The sequence below is a fragment of the Osmerus mordax genome, chromosome 9, assembly GCF_038355195.1.
Source record: "Osmerus mordax isolate fOsmMor3 chromosome 9, fOsmMor3.pri, whole genome shotgun sequence".
Taxonomy (NCBI): Eukaryota; Metazoa; Chordata; class Actinopteri; order Osmeriformes; family Osmeridae; genus Osmerus; species Osmerus mordax.
This window is the reverse complement of record NC_090058.1, coordinates 7,951,263-7,968,739: the sequence shown is the minus strand read 5'-3', so window position 1 is coordinate 7,968,739 and position 17,477 is coordinate 7,951,263. Positions and strand designations below refer to the sequence as shown.

The 17,477-nt window shown below is 50.3% G+C and overlaps 1 protein-coding gene across 1 annotated transcript in view; it reads right to left on the bottom strand.

The window, feature by feature from the left end:
* Positions 1 to 460: 460 nt before the first annotated feature.
* Positions 461 to 17,477, bottom strand: part of LOC136949087 (AT-rich interactive domain-containing protein 1B-like) — a 67,970-nt gene continuing 50,953 nt past the window's right edge. Inside the window, exon 5 of the mRNA XM_067243292.1 lies at positions 461 to 502. Within this exon, the coding sequence (XP_067099393.1) occupies positions 461 to 502 (42 nt within the window). The remainder of the gene's footprint in view (positions 503 to 17,477) is intronic.

Here is a 17,477-nt window from a genome sequence, read left to right as displayed (position 1 = left end):
AGTTTCCAGTCTCCTCTAATAGAATATCTGTAACTGTGACTGATTCTCCCAGCTTAGCCAGGGACGAGGCTGGGCAGAAAGGCCACCGAGCTTCTCCAGCCTGAGGGAAATGAATGAGGGCAGAAGAGAGAGAGAAACGAGTCGGCAGCAGCAAAATAACGATAAAGCCAATTCCAGAAACGCTGGAAAAAAAAAAACTATTCCCGGAGCTGGGTGTGTATTATTGCCTGAGTGTTGGACAAAGCAAATATCCAAGCAGCGAGGGGTAAATCCTGTGGATGTGACTGCGTGGAGCAAAAGAGCAGTAATATGGTAAATCTTTCAACATGCCGGAACATGCTGAGGACCAGTTAGAAGAGGACCGCGTGAGTCGTGTGTGTGTGTGCTGGGCTTCAGAAAGAAACATTTGGCCACGGTGCCAACGAGAGTGTCCCAGTGTGGCTTTACTACAGTGGAGCCTCTAGTCTCTCCACACCTCGCCGCTGTGCGAGGTGAAGCAGTCCTGGGGGCCACAGGGAACACAGCTATTAGATTCAGAAATCCCCCCTCTCTCCTGCTGTCTAATATCCTTCTCTTTGATTTACTCCCCTCTGTCTGACTGTCTGTCTGACTGAGTTCTCTAGTCCTAAAACCCTTCTGATCTCACTGTCACACACACACAAGAGCATAGACGCTCGCACGCACGCACACACACACTTTCACAACAGAGTACTGGTCTGGCATTCTCCATTAGCTTATTGATTTGAGGAGGGGGATTGTTTTAAGGTGAGATTTCTTTCTCTGGCTATCACTGAATGGCAGGGTGCACACCACATCAACACACAGGCAAGGACGTACACACACAGACACTCATACACACACAGACACCCATACACACACAGACACACAGACACACACAGACACACAGACACACACAGACACACAGACACTCATACACACACAGACACTCATACACCCATACACACACAGACACCCATACACACACAGACACCCATACACACACAGACACCCATGCACACACAGACACCCATACACACACAGACACACAGACACACACAGACACACACAGACACACATACACTCATACACAAACAGACACACAGACAACAGAACTAAACCTAACTAAGCAGTATCAAGAAGCACACACAGATGGAAGTTTTACTAAAAGGTAAATCGACTCAGTTTCCCTTTGAAAAACGCTCTGTGTCCAATTTCTAAAGATATAGGCCTTTACAAACGCACTGAGAAGCACACATGCTCACAGTCATTTAGCCAATTTAGTATACAGACTCCGGGCTAGCTGGGTATTGAGTATTTTCTGTGTAAAGGAAGGCAGGCTTTGTAGGAACCTTCGACTGCAGGCTGATAAGGCCAGTATGGTACCCTTAGAGGGACACACTGAGCCAGGGAACGAAAGCCATTTATCTCAAAGGCACATTCTTCAGTGGTAAAGTCCTATCACAGCAAGCTGTATTCACACTGTGGGTGCTGGGTGATTCTCACTCGCTCCCTTTTCAACCTCATCCTCTTTCTCGGCTCTCTCAAACCGCAAAGTCATCCACAAAGAGCTGTTCAACTAAAAAGCCTTAGATCTTTTCTTTGAGTTGCTGTGGACTAGTATAAAATAGCACTGCATGCAGGGGCGTGTGTGCGTGTGCGTCTGAGTGCGTGTGTGCGCACGTCATCTTTCTCATCTTTGTTTGACTTTGTGAACAGACTACGATTACCTTGGTTTTCAAGAGCAGCTTCATGTGCCGAACACTGACTCTCTTTCCAGGTGGGCAGAGCTCAAAATCGAGGGTCCCTTTTCCCAGCTCCCATCAGCATGCACACACAGCAGGCCATCTGTATCTAGCTAGCCATGATCAGAGCACACACTGGTACAACAGGACACACTCACTGGGACAGGTCACCCAGGCAACACACGCTGTCCCAGAGACACCTTTGATATTGTAATGACAGGAGCTGCAGTACTGCATCTGTCCAGTAGGGGCACTGCCATCCAGTGGGCCATCCAGTGTTACTGCCTGAGACTGCGGGGGCCATATCTAAAGCGGCATTCTTGATAGCGCAGAGAAGACTTGAGAAACAAGTGCACTAAAAGGGAGATGCGTTTGGAGTTTGAGGGGCTGAAGGAGGCATTAATTGCATAGAATGTAGAAGGTTACTGGAGTGCTTACCTGCACAGAGGAAATGTATGTCCACCAGACAGACATGGGGAGAGAGACACAGAGACAGAGAGAGAGAGAAAGACAGAGAGAGGGACAGAAAGAGAGAGAGAGAAAGAGAGAGAGACAGAGAGAGAGAGAGAGAGAGAGAGAGAGAGAGAGAGAGAGAGAGAGAGAGAACGTGTTAACATGGTACACCCATCAATCTATTACCACTGTAATTTGGAGACAAATTATGCACATCGTTATTATAGTGGAAACCAAAAGCCTGCAAATGCTAAATGTTACATAGAGTATAAATAGAAACCTTTAGGTGTAATTACAAAGGTTCAACAAAACGTTGTTTTTTTTGTTGCTCTGGTGGTATTGTTACTTGAACATCATATCAAAATGTAATTCTATTGGTGTTTGTAAATTACAAAGAACAGAGATACAGCACCAGAAAAGGACCATGGGGAAATGTCTCCAGTAAACACTGACATCATATATTGCACTAAAGATATGACGTTGATTTTGATGCACCGTACGAGGCACTACTGTCGTTGAGATATCACACTGTGCCAAGTAAATACAAAATGTTCTTTGACTCTGACCACCAAATACTGTAGAACTCTGCACTTCTGATGCTTGATCTTCTGCTGTACCTTCCATATGCACTATGTGTGTGTCGGTTTGGAGAAAAGCGTCTGCTAAATGGATAAAATGTAATGTAATATACTGTAAATATATGGATAGACAAAGGAGAGGAGAGGTGTTTGCATCTGCCTCAGTAAACCAGCTCCTAGACACACACACACACACACACACACACACACACACGGATCTGCATGTGCACATTTACTCTCTCACCTGCTATTTCTCCCCCAACCTCGCCCTTCCCCCCTCCCTTTCTATCGCCCTTCAGTCTCTCTCACCTGGCTCTTCTCCCTCTATCCTCCCCCCCTCCCTCTCAGCCTACTCCTCTCTCCGTTCCTCCCCTCCCCTCCCCCACCCTCTCTCTCCTTCTTATTTTCCATCTTCTTGCACTCATTTTAATTACGCTGAACGAGTTGCGACGCATCCAGCCTGGGAGTGAAATTCAAACAGGGGATGGAGAGCAGGAGGATGGAGCGAGCGAGGGAGGGGAGGGAGGGAACGAGGGAGAGAGGAGAGATGGAGCTTCAGATAGGATGATAAACAACACTTCTCTCTGCCTTTAAGTGAATTTGAATTGTGAGGAGGGGGTTGGGGGTGTTGGTTTTGATCGAGGCGGCAGCTTCCACATCCGCCAATCAGGTGAAAAGCCACAGTCATCCTCCGGAACTGGGTGCGAGTGTGTAAGAGTCGTCAACGTTCTTCAACACAGAAGCACCCGCGCGCACACGCACACACGCACACACATGCACGCACACCCACAAACGTCAGTGTGTTGGTCCTACCAGGTCCGTACAGTATTTCACAAGTGGCAGGATTTTTTGCGTGAGCACAGAGAGCCCATGTTGCTGATTCTGGTCCCTTTCTGTGTCCTCATAAAGGTGTGACTGCATGAATGTGTGTGAGTGTGTGTGTGTGCGTGTGTGTGTCATATCACTGTGCCTGCGGCTGCTAGCCTCCCATGACCTGTAAATGGTTTAAGCAGGAAGTGTGGAGGGAGGAGCATGATGTCCACCCTGGCTGGGAGGAGCATGATGTCCACCCTGGCTGGGAGGAGCATGATGTCCACCCTGGCTGGGAGGAGCATGATGTCCACCCTGGCTGGGGGGAGCATGATGTCCACCCTGGCTGGGAGGAGCATGATGTCCACCCTGGCTGGGAGGAGCATGATGTCCACCCTGGCTGGGAGGAGCATGATGTCCACCCTGGCTGGGGGGAGCATGATGTCCACCCTGGCTGGGGGGAGCATGATGTCCACCCTGGCTGGGGGGAGCATGATGTCCACCCTGGCTGGGGGGAGCATGATGTCCACCCTGGCTGGGAGGAGTCTGTTCATGTACAACACCAATCACACTTCCTTCCTGCCTAGATTGCTACCAAGGCGGTGCGCTACATCCGTAGCTCCTCAGATTCCGATCGATTCCGCACGTGGATTAGTGTGTTTCCTGTGTGACTTCCTTGTTTACATTCATGTGTGGGTGTGGCTTCAACTCCTAGTGTCTTTACAGTGACATTGTTGTGTTTCTGGAGCACACATAAGTGCACACACACACACACACGCGCACACACCAGACACACAGGAAAAAGAGGGGGGAGTGGGGGGTGACTTTCAAGTTTTTGAACTAAACTAAAGAACTCAGAACAAAAAACGACAGATAACGAGAAATGGAGCAGAGTAGAGACTTCAAATGATCAAATAAAAGGACAGGGACCCATGCTTGCATTCCTCTGACACATTTGGTTGGGTTCTATGCAGGTTACTCTCTGTAGGTTCCCCCGTCAGCATGGTGCCCTCATGTCTGTTCTAATGCGTTATTATTAAACACACAAACCCCCCTGTAAGAAACCAGTTCCGGCCTCTCATCCCCCTAAAGACCTTTTAATCATCTCTCTTTCAATTGGTCTCTCCAACTGCCCCCCCCCCCCCCCCCCCCCCCCACCACCACCATCACCACCACACACACACCCCAACCCCTGAGCCCACCACACACACACACCAAACCCTGAGCCCACCACACACACACACACACACACACTCTTCCGTCTCTCCCTCTCTCTCATCAGTAGTTCCTTTCTTCTCCTTCATTTCTTCCCCCCGCCGGCTGCTTCATTCGTTTGTAATTTAAATATTTCTCTTTCTTCCATCTTCCCCGGTATCAAAACAAGGACAAAGTTATTCTGCCACATTCCCTCTCTCTTTCACCCTCGCAATCTCTCCCCCCCCCCTCTCTCTCTCTCTGGAGCGAGGCAGAAATGGAGGGAGGGACAGAGAGAAGGGAGAAAAGTCCCCCGCACCAATAAAAATAGATAGGTTGTCATGCTGATGAATGATTAACTTAGGGCCTGATGTGCCATGCACAATGGACAGATGAAGAGAAGGGGAGGGGGAGAGAAGGGGAGGAGGAGAGATGAGGAGGGAGAGAGAATGTGGGAGACAAGAGAGAATACAGGCAGGAGGGAGGGAGGAGGAGAGATAAATGAGGAGAAAATGCCAAAAAAGGAAAGAGTGAGAGAGTAGGAAGAAGAAAAGGAGAGTTAGAGTGTGTGTGTGTGTGAGAGAGAGTTAGAGAGTGAGAGAGAGAAAGAGAGAGGGGAGGGAGAGAGAAAGAGAGAGGGCCCTGTAGAGGGGGACTCCAGACGGACGAGTGTTCGCCAGACTTGCTAGCCCATCGGCCACACTGCAAACTCAATAGACGAGAGGGTCCTTGATTATGCAGCCAGGGCACGGCTGTCTTTGGAGCTGCCTGCTTAAACGTCTAAACCAAACTGGGCATTTAATGTAGGGGGAGGGCAGGGAGGGAAAGTCAGCTAATGTCACTACACACACACACACACACACACGTACGCATGCAGCTGCTACAGTACAGAACTGCGCCAGGGTTACATTCCTTTGTTGTCTTCCTCGTTCATTGTTTCTTTAATTAGAGGGGGAAGGGAGAGAGAGAGAGAGAGAGAGAGACAGAGAGAGAGAGAGGGAGAGAGAGAAACAGAGAAGGTGTGACAGAGAGAAAGACAGAGAGAGAGAGAAGAGGATCGTTCCAGTGAGGAAACAAAGCATTAGAGCCACGTTAGGTAGGAGGGGTCAAGTCTCATTACAGGGAGAACGCTCCAACTGAGCAGCTCATTATAATGTGACGTGGCGAGTGAGGTGATTTTGTATTGTAGCCTTCTATTAACAACAAACGCGGCTGCTAGCATGGTGTTGAAGCCGTTTCAAAAGGTCGTTGCATTGGTCATATCCTTCTGAAATCCACAGGTCATTTATCTAATCTTTGAAAGAGTATAGCGATAAACACAGACACACTCGACTATTATCATATTCACTGAGCCTGACAACATCTAGAAATCACACATAATTAAAACATGCATACTACACATTAAAAAAGTTATATATAGACCCCCAAACTCCTTTCCCAACCCCAACTCCCCAACTCCCCAGGCCACCAGACCCTACCACCCCCCCCCCCCCACACACACACACACACACTCACATACACACATCCCTTCCTGGCCCACTGTCTTCTGTCTGTCTGCAGATTAAGTACATGCAGCTTACAGCACTAATACACCAGTTTCTGCTACGGTATGTAGAAAAAGATCCCAACTTATTGATTTGTAAAAAACACATGCGGCATTTGCATGCCATTCAAAGTGTCAATCGTCAACTTAGGACTACAACTTTGAGCACTAGCCAATACAGGAGACTACAACTCCCATCTGGCAGCATCTCCTCCATTAGAGCCAGCTCAGAGATCAGCAGTCTCGTTGGAGATGGGACCTGTAGTTTTATTGGCGGCAGCTTCAAAGCAGACAGACTGCTGTGCCTCCGGGGGGCGACACCGCTAGTGTGTTCTTCCTCTCGTCTGCAGTGTTCCTCTCGTCTGCAGTGTTCCTCTCGTCTGCGGTGTTCCTCTCGTCTGCAGTGTTCCTCCGTCACACGCTGCCACGTTCTCCCTTTCATGTCAGACTGGGGGGAAACAAACAGGTTCACTCGCTCTCCCGCTTTCTCTCCCAAATGAACTGGAGAGCGATCCTTGATCTCTCGTTATGAAGGGGAGGCGTCGGGTACGGACTCACTCAGGCGCAAACGCACACACTCACACGCGCAGGCTCGCCCACGCACACACAAAGGCACAAACATACACACATTGTGCCGCCTAAAACGCACACATGCACACACAAGCAGGCTGAATCACAAATGCACCCACAGATGTGCAGGCTCAAAAATACACACAGTGGAAGGCTAAGGAAGGCATACACACACACACACACACACACACACTCAAAGGAAGGCACACAAACACAGGCACATTCTGGCAAAAACACACACAAAACTCTAATGATAGCTTCAATCATCCTGCCTTACATTCCTTCATAATGGATTCATCTACCTGTAGTGATTACCACTAATACCTCCAGGTTGGCACCAGTGCCAACAACAGACTGCGTGCCAGCTTGGTGCCAGGGTGCCCAGCCCACAGGTGCACAGAGAGGATCTGTGTGATACAAGCATGCTGCTGGATTTACCGCATCACTCAGAGTGTACACACTGGATAACAGGTATGTGTGAGTGTCTTTATGTGTGTGTGTTTCTGTGTGTGCGTTTGCGTATGGTTTGTGTGTGTGTTTAAAGTCCCAATAGGTTGAGGAGGCCTTGTGAGTAGAGGAAAGAGAAAATCGTGAGATGAAAAGGAGAGATAGGAGTTTGTGAATCAATAACGAACACTGAATCTTATATTTGTGTACATTGCTGGTACACAGGCCTAGAGTGTACACACACACACCTCATGACACCCCTCCAGATACACACACACACTTCAAAAACAGACCCTCCCTTTCCACACACACACACACACACAGAACGCAATGCAATCATTTCCCACTGTCTTTCACCTGACACCTGACACACATAAGCCCTGTCCCATCCTCTCTCCTTCCCTGAGGGAGGGAGAGAAAGGAGAGAGGAGTGGAAAGACAAGGGGGAGAGCACACTCCTTTCTTCTCTTCCTCCGAGGCCCAGACCATCTGCCTGGCTGGGGTGTGTGTATGGACCAAGCCTAGCACTGACTCCACCCAGGATAGCACACGGCTGTTTCACTGACAGGGAGGACGGCAGGGAGAGACGGATGGAGGGAGGAGTGAGGGATGCAGGGAGGAAAAAAGGGATGAAGGGCAGGAGGAATGGAGGAAAGAGAGAGCGGTGAGAGGTGGATGGATGGAGGGTTAAAGTGAGACTGGGAATGGGGGGAAGGGGGGAAGGCGAAGGGAGGAGGGCAACAGGGAGGAGTGAGGAACCTGGGAACTAACCTGGGGCACAGGCTGCCGGCCGGCACAGACAACAGAGGGAAAACTTCATCATGCTGAGTGCTGAGAGGAGAGGAGCAGAGAGGAAAGAGAGGGGGGGGGGGGGGTTCGTCATGGGGGGAGGGCATGGAGGGGGGGTGTAGTCTGTGCCTTTCAGCAAGAAAGGAAGTCTGGAGAAATGATTACTGTTCTGAGGGCACAATTTACCCCGCAAGAGTAAGAACCCTAGTCCATTTCTGGTGCAAGAATTCTATTAGCATGGCTCTAATAGCATCAAGCCATAGACAACACACACACTGGGGGGGAGAGAGAGAGAGGGAGAGGGATAGAAAGGGGAGAGAGGGAATTGAAAGGGGGGAGAGACAGGAAAATTAGAGAAAAAATAGAGAGAAAATCTCTCCTTTTCACTTCCTCCTCTAGTAAATCTCATTATTACTCTTTGCACAAACGGCTCAATTACTATCCTAATTCCAGTCTCAAGTTTATTTTATTACCTTTCCAATTGATTTTAGTCTGGAATAAATAAGAGACTAGAGATGCTGTTTCAACCTGGCTGAGAATTAGGCCTGTGTATGGGAGTGTGTGTGCATGTGTGTGTGCGTGTGAGTGTGTGTGAGTGAGTGTGCAATGCATCCAACAGTATACGTATGTGAGAGAACTGTCAAGTGTGTGCATGAGAGATGGAGAGAGGTAGTGTGTGTCTGGGCGTGGGGACGCGTACAACAGGGTTACATGTGTCCAAACCCCATCTAACAATGTGCTCTCAGTCAACAAGTCATCACTATAGTGTCACTGCTGTCCCTAAAGCTCCTGGACCCCAGGTCCTGTCAGGTGTCTCCACTCCATCTGAGCTGACACACACACACTCACACACCAACGTGCCATCTTTCATCTCCCTGTGTGTGTGTGTGTGTGTGTGTGTGTGTGTGTGTGTTGGATCACAGCCTCCTTGTTACGGGTCATCAAGATGATCAGAGCCATGTCAGAGCAGCTTGCATCACCCAGGACAGGATACACACACACACACACCCATATACGCACACACCCACCACCCACACCTAAGCATGTGTGAGGTGAATCTGGCTGTACTAATAACCATCTTAGCAGATCAAACTCTACTGGGATGCAGAGAGAAAACAACCCTGTCCTTGTGACAGCAGCATACCAGCTCCAACCCGGGTCTGGAAGACACAGGGGTGTGTGCACGTTGGTAGAGACCTAAGACTCTGTGGGCATGTGTTTGGACCTCCACGTATTCGTGTATGTGAGTGTGTGTGGTAGTTGGTCATTCCGCGCGTGGGCACGTCTGCCTCCCAACCTGTGCATCTGTGTTTGTGTGTGTGTGTGCGCGCGCCAAGCAGCTGTAACCAAGCCAATGTGTATTCCAGAGCAGTCACAACATCGCCCTATCAGACACCAGGATCAATAGAAGTGATGTGTTTGGTCTGGGAGGTGAGAGAGGGACCAAACAGGACGCGGGGGGACGAGCGAGGAGGAGAGAGGAGGGGGAGAGGGAGGGGGGAGAGAGGACACGAGCGAGGAGGAGAGAAGACGAGAGAGGGGGGAGAGGAAGATCTCTCCGTCACACCTGCCGGTGCAAGCTGGTGTTGTTGACCCTGGCTCTTAACCCTTTGGTGCGTTAGCAAGAGGGAGCCAGGCTACTCCTCCTCCAACTCAGAGGGATGCAGATCAGGCTGATGAGCTAGGCGGCTAAGCATGCTGTATGCTGGGAGTCAACTGGTCTACTACAAAGTGTCTGGGGCTTTCTTCACTAGAGGCAAACAACTTAATATTCTGTTAGTTGGGGCGTTCATTTATGAGCACAGGAGGACAGGACGAATCGGCATGCGCACACACAGGCACAGACCCCCTCAGCGTGCAGGCACACGTTTTCATTCAAGGTTCACTTCAAATTCACCTGCCTTTGAAAGCATCCCGAATTCAAGGACTGAGTCAAAACGTCAGTAAACAAAGAGCTCTCCAGGGCTCAGTTCCGCACCTAGCAGAGCAGAGAAGAGAGGAACACGGCTGTGAATGCAGAGGGCAACGCTGAGACATGAGAAAGACGAGGGGGAAAGAGCCATTATGAGATGAAGCTAAACTTAACAGCACCGGGGAGAAAAGCCCTTGGATGGATTGTGCCTCACACAGCCATTGGTGTTTGCGATGTGTTTTTGTCTTTAATAAAGAGACTGTTATTGGAGTAGTGACAGTACCTTATTGAATGAGAGTCTGTGTGTGAGTGTGTGTGCGTGTGCCTGTAGGTCCGTGCCCATGTGTGTGTGTCCTGGCTGAGGTGTAGGCAAGGTTACTGGATGCCTGGTCTGTAAGTAAACCATACTCCCAGAACACACACACGCAGACAAACTCAGTTGGTATAAAACACTAATAGACCTCCACATGGCAGGCTATGTAGCAGGCCACCTCATTATTTAGATGTGTGAGCCGCCAACATTACAAATCCGAGCTGAAACAGTTGGAGGTCTGTCTGGTTTAGAACTGAAGCTCCAGTACACAGGAAACACTGCCTCATTTCCCCTCTGACAGTAGCCCCCTCCCCATCCACAGCAGTCTGGCTCCTTGTATCAGAGCACTAGACTTTACTCAGTATCTTTCAGTAAGTCTGTCTCCACTCCCCCTCTCCCTCTCCAAGGTAGCTGCCCGATCTTCCATGTTGTCACCAACCCCCCACTCTTCCTGGTTCGGTTTGGCCTGGTCTGGTTTGATTTAGTCTGGCATGGCCTGGCCTGGCCTGGCCTGGTCTGCATCCCTGGCCAGAGCCAGTCCTCTGGGTCAGTCCTCTGGGTCTCATTACTGAGCAGCGGATCATGTACATGTGTAGCCCTGAGCACCCTGCTCAACATGAGTGGATAGGCTGGAAACACACGTTTCACACAATGGGATACTCACATGTGTGTGTGTGTGTGCACATAAACACACTCCCGCCTCGGATCGGACTTGTTTTTGTAGTTCCTCTCTTTATTTTCCCCCCATTTTCTCGCTGAAGGCTTAAAAGTGATTACTGATGCGGTCCACTTCATTAGCATAAGAACAAAAACTGCTAAGGAACATTATCATATCAGAGAGATGCTTGTCTGTTTACACTACTTATTTTGGACATTTATTCACCACATGTCTCGCGAGGCCGTGTTTCTTTCAGAGGCAGCCGTTGCAGTGAGCCTGAGGAACAGGGCAACAAGATTGCACACACACAGACACACACACACACACACACACACACAGAAACACACACACACAGACACACAAAGTATGCATAAGCACACACATCATTTTACTCTCTCTCTCTTTCTATCCTACTCTCTTTTTCTTTTTGTCTTTGTCTTTCTCTTGGTATTTCTTTTTTCTCGCTATCTGTATCCACCTGACTCTGACTCCCTCAAGCACACACTCACACACACACACACACACACACAAAGAAATTACACTGATGCATGACAGTTGATGTGTATGTATACAGTGTGTCTACACGCAAGGACAGAAAAAGACAGACAGAAAAGCCTATTTTCTAGCTTGTTGACCCTGGGGTGGGAGGCAGGCCCTGCTATCTGGGGTGGGGAGCTGGGAGGGCTGGGGGGGGGGGTCTGGGCAGGCAGGGGGGGCAGGGGCCAAAGGCAAGGGGGGGTGCTGGGTCTGGGTGGGGGTTCTCAAGTCACCAAATAAGAAATGGAGAGAAAAAAATCAATGGGGCCTCTGAAAATGTCAGGCAGGGATGACCTTTGCATCCAGTCTCCTGGGCAAGGGGGAGAAGAGAGGAGGAGATGGAGGAGAGAGGGGAGGGGGCCGAGGGATGGAGTGAGAGATGGATTGAGGCAGCGGAAGGGAGACACCGAAGGTAGAAGAGCGGGAAAATGACAGGAGGGAGAAAGATACACGAGGACGTGAAACGAAACAGAAAGGACCCGGCGAGGATAGGAAGAGGGAAAAAAGGAGATGGACGAGCGAGGGTGAAAGACCACGGAGGAGACCAAACGCCGTGTAACAGCTCTCCTGGAGAAACAGAGAGGGCGAAACAGAGAGAAGGAGAGAGCTTTCACCTCCTGCTGCGCGAGGCCCTGTTGGAGTGCAGTGGAAGGGAACACTCAGTACTGCACTGCTGTGTACTCAGACATGAGAATGACCTCCACTCTGTACCACCCCCTCTCTCTCTCTCTCTCTATCTCTCTCTCTCTCTCTCTCTCTATCTCTCTCTCTCTCTCTCTCTCTCTCTCTCTTTCTGTGTGAGTGTGTGTTCATATATATGGGTGTGTGTGCATGTAAATACAGTGTGTATGTGTCACCCTGACAATCTGCCTATAATTGCATGGCTGATTTGACGGGGGGTTCAAGCTGTGATAAAACGCGTAGGGCCGCGCTGGGCTAGGCAGCCAGCCACCCTGGAATTATGACCACCACTTCACTGGGCTCATAATCAGAACTGCAAACGCCAAGCCCACAATCCCCCCCCCCCCTTCCCACTGTGCACTTCTCACCACCTGCACAGCCAACAGAACCTCACAGACACTTACAGAGCTGTTTATCTGAAGTACTGCCATTGTATAGAAATGAACACCACACCTCTGGTAAGGGTAATACTAATATAGAAAGCTAATGTTCAAGTATGTTCGTGCTGAGGGGTGCAAATAGTTTTCACTGCAGTGTTCGAAGACACTAGTGGTTCCTGTGAAATTACCCCGGGATATTCCTATCCTGTGACATGAAGTGCAACTGTGTAGGAGGAAGCTGAATTAGAGGAGCCCGTGTCTAGACCCTTTCTTCTTACCTTTCTCTCCCTCTCCTTCTCTCTCTCTCTCTCTCTCTCTCTCCATCTTTCTCCATCTCTATCTCTTTTTATCCATTCCCCTCTCCTCCCTCTGTTCTCTTCATTTCTTTTCACTCCAAACGCCCTGCCACCTTCTTTTTCCCTCTTTCTTTCTCCTCCCTTTTTTTCCCGTGGACCTTTTTGGAGGGGAAATTAAGTTGCCCCGGGAGTTTGAGTGGAAATCGTTTGGTGGAGATGGAAGGAGCGAGGGAGGGAGGGAGGGAGGGAGGGAGGGAGGGAGGGAGGGAGGGAGGGAGGGAGGGAGGGAGGGAGGGAGGGAGGGAGGGAGGGAGGGAGGGAGGAGGGAGGGAGGGAGGAGAGAAGAGAGGTGACCTTTACTGTCTCCCGTCCTGACGCTTCCGCTCCCTAATCCGTCCTCTCAGGACACAAGCGGAAAGAGCTCTCCCTCCATCTTCTGCCTCTCTTTCTCTCCTTCAGGCTTTCAGTCTGATTATCTTTTTCTCAGACCTAAAGAAGGGGAGGGGGGGGTGGGGAGGGGGTGGAGGGAGGGTTTAAACTACGCCGTTTGGCCAGGGCTTCCTTTATGCACTATGGCTAAATTCTAAATGAGGCATGCCCCGTTCAATTTCGATAGAATAGAGAGGGCCGAGTTAGAGTTGAGGCTAGCATATGCTAAGCACACCTTGTTGGGTGCATTGGTTGGGCGATACTCCAGTGTTAGCGAAAACAACCCTTTCAAACAGTGAAAGGTGTTTGAAGCTGCTGATTAACACCAGGGGGACCTGGAGGGAACCAGAGGCTGTTCAACAGATTTGACTCTCTCTTGATTGTTAAGAGTTTTGGCCTGCAGTCAATTCCTTGGATGGGCTCAGTCGATAAGACAGACACTATCAGTTATCTTGATTTCCACTGACGGTGGAGGGCTTGCTTCGAGAGCGTGTGTGTTTATTGGTGTGTTTGTGTGTGCGAGACACGAGAAAGAAAGAGAAAGCGAGAGAGCGAAAAAGGAAAAACGGAGAGAAACGGGCCGTAATTGTGTCCCTGTCATTAGTTACTCTCCGATATATTGCCCTTGATAAAAATTCCCATGCGCAGTGTAGGACTTGTGTGAAGGGTCCTCCGTAGTTTTCATCAGTCCAAATAAGAGGTAAGGGTGTGGAGCCTGCAAGGACCAAATGGAAATCACACACCCTACCCTCATTCCTCCATTCTATCCTCCTGCCTCCATCCCAGTTAGTTTTAATTGGCAGAAGAGGAGGAAGGGAAGGGGAGAAGGCAGGAGAAGGACGGAGGCTCCTCTAAGCCGGGCCTGCGTTTGATGAGCCGAGGCTGCATTAGAGAAACGTAGCAGCGGCCCTCGCGTATCAGCCCTTCCGTCGTTCCTCATTCACGGCACACACACACACGCACGCACCCGCACGCACCCCCACACACACCGGGAGAGAGACGCTTCCCTTTGAACTCGGCGCGGCAGCTCTTTCAAAGCGAGGAGGAAGGCAAAACAGGAGGAAGAAAGAAGGACTCTCAAGGTGAATGTGATTTCCACATCATTTATCCCCCCCCCCCCCCCCCCGCACTCGCTAGCTCGCTCGCAAGCAAGCACACGCTTTCAAAACTACTCCCAGGACGACGGCAGGACGCACTCACAAGCACGCTCGCGCTCCCACACTGAGCCACAACACATGCTCTCTGGCACAAACACAGGCATCCCATCACCGCTAGCTTCTCACGCTCTCTGTACCTCTTCCAGACTCTGTACCTGTGAGCTATCTTATTGTGTTTACCTCGAGAAATGATGTGTGTGTGTGCTTGTGTTTATGAAATATGCATAGGAGTGCATAGAAGCACAGAGCAGAAAGAGGAAGTCACATTCTTGTTCCGACAGAACCACCTGGAAAAAGTTGACAAATGTAAATAAAACATAAGTCCAGGTTTCCCTGCTCAGCAGTATGAATGTTGACAGAGAGGACAGAAGGGAACGACACCACTGTGAGTTGCCAGGTTTGGCTCCCCAACCCCCCCCCCCCCCCTTGTGCTTCTCAGAGGAATCACCGGTAAAGCAATGGAAGGGCAGGCACCAAAATGCTGAGCGTGCAGACAGCCACACACATCGTCAAACCCATGTGTCACAGCGAAGATTCCCCTGGCGCCCGTCTTCGCCCTCCAAACCACCATCGTAAACAGGGATAACATTTATCCTCGGGTCCAACTGAATCCCAGAGACGTTTTTTTCTGCGTGACAGATATCTTCTTTCACGCCAAACAAATGAGATAATAGCGAGAAAAGAAAACTCTCCTTGTCATTAAAACCGACTTCATGAGACAAGAGCTTGACGACAACCGGAGGGGAGGAGGAGGGGGGGGGGGGGGGAGAGTAAAAACAGAAAGACGGAAAAAGACTTGAGAGACGAGTAATCATAACCTCTGTAACTCAATTGCAAATGATCTGCGCTCGTTCCAGGCAGTGCATTCTTCATTTGTCTCCCCCTCTTTCGTACGCAAATAATCTTCCTCTCTCTGCACACAAACTCTCTCTATCTCTCTCCCTCTTCTGGCACTTTCCTTACACCCCTTCTTTCATCCGGACGCCTCTGCAATTTTTTTCTCTCCCTGCCAACAAATAAGCCATTACGTGGCAATAATGTGTCTGGTAATGGATGTGCTTGCCTGGGAGGAGGCAGACTGGGTGCCATTAGCCCGGGCCTAGCCCCGCCACCACCGCTAAGCCATCAGTGCCAGGCTCCTTCAAAATTACCCCTCACCACGCTTCTCGCCACGTGGGCACATTTACATAGCCTAATAACGCACACGCTCCCAGCGGCCATTTGTTTGTTCTCGCCCGTACTCGGCGACTCTCAGGATGGATGAACGGGCGTATGGAGAGAGAAGGGGCGGGGGGAGACTCTGAAGAATAGGAAGGGGTGGGTAAGACTAAGAGGAAAAGGTATTATTAGGGAATAGAATTTGTCAAACACTAACTATTGGCCTGATTGACAGGCAAGCCTGAGGTTGTTTGGTAGCTACATACACACACACACACACACACACAAGAATCCATACACATGAGGAGCTACACGCTACCACACACTCAGCACACACACACACTCAACACAAACACAAGAAAAGGAAGAGTGGGGGAAAAAAAGAAACAAAAATGTTGAGTCTGAAAACGCCGCTTTTGAATTGTATTATTTCTGCCTCTTCTGTTCACTCTAGCATTCTGGGAGAGTGGCCGGCGGTAACCAAGCAATCCCTGTGTTCAGCTAGGGGAAGACAGGGGAGAGGGAGGGGGGAGGGGGATGTTCAGGAGTGGGAAGAGGGGTTGTTCGGGGAGGGGGGGGGTTTCAGCTGGGGGGCAGAGGGGGTGTTCAGGGGGGGATAGCGGAGGGAGAGGGGGGGTTCAGGAGGCTCCAGTGTCTATCGAAGGTACTTTAATTGCTTTTAAGAGTACTCTGTAGAAATCCAGAGGGGGATAAGAAGCAACCTTGAAGAGGGATGATAAAAACAAAAACATCCCCACAGCCTCGACTTCATCTGCTGCTCAGACAGGGAGAAATCACAGACAGGCTGCCACATGAGCACACGCACACACCCACAATCAGACACACCCATACACACACAGGTTGTCAGTTCCACACACACACAAACACACCATAACAGATGCCCAAAATCCGTATGTGTGATGTTTGATATCTCTTTCCTCACCACCAGAACCAGGCTCAGTTCCAAGTGTGAGGGGACAGAGAGACAAGCAGGAGGAGGTGCTCCTACTGACCAACCTGACCGGAGGGAGACCTCCCCAGACACAGGGGCAGTAGGGAACACACCCTCTCCACCATAAACACGCCGAGGTCTAATCCCATTACCCAGCACCCCCCCAGCCTCCACGCCCGGCCCTCCTGTAGGTCCCTTCATACCCGCTGACACCACCTGCACCCCTACAGCGCATGCATTATTGAACAGCAACACTAAGCAAATATGCTGCGTTTAACTGAACCGGTGGCTGCATGTCTTAGCCCAGCATGGCCCCGCTCGGCTCGGCCCGGTTATTAAATGCGAGTGGCGGCAGGGGGGGAGGGGTGGATCGTGGGAGGAGGGTGGGGCGGGGGGGGGGGGGGGGGGGCTGGTGTGAGATGATGTGAGCCGAGGGTAATACAATGCAAATGTGTACCCTGCTGCACGTCTAATTAGAGGAGATGGAGGGAGGACGTCAGCGGCGGAGACAAGCTCACCTTCCTCGATTGGATTAGCAGGCACAGCCTCTGGGGGCAGGATATACACACACAGCAAGCGTACGCACACAGATACACACACCCACACACGCAGTTGTCTCTCATGCAGGATACAAAGTGGATCTGTCTAGTTTGTACGGATGGAACATAATAAAACACAGGCAATCCGCACATCAAACTTTTAATGTTTGAAACTGAACTTTCCCACACTGGGGAAAAGAATATAGGTACTGTATGTTATTGCACTCAAAGTGACACACACACACACACACACACACACACACACACACAGAAACAAAGCTTCTTTGAGGTCAGACCATATTGATATGAAGAGGGACCCCAATCACAGCCCTGGCACAC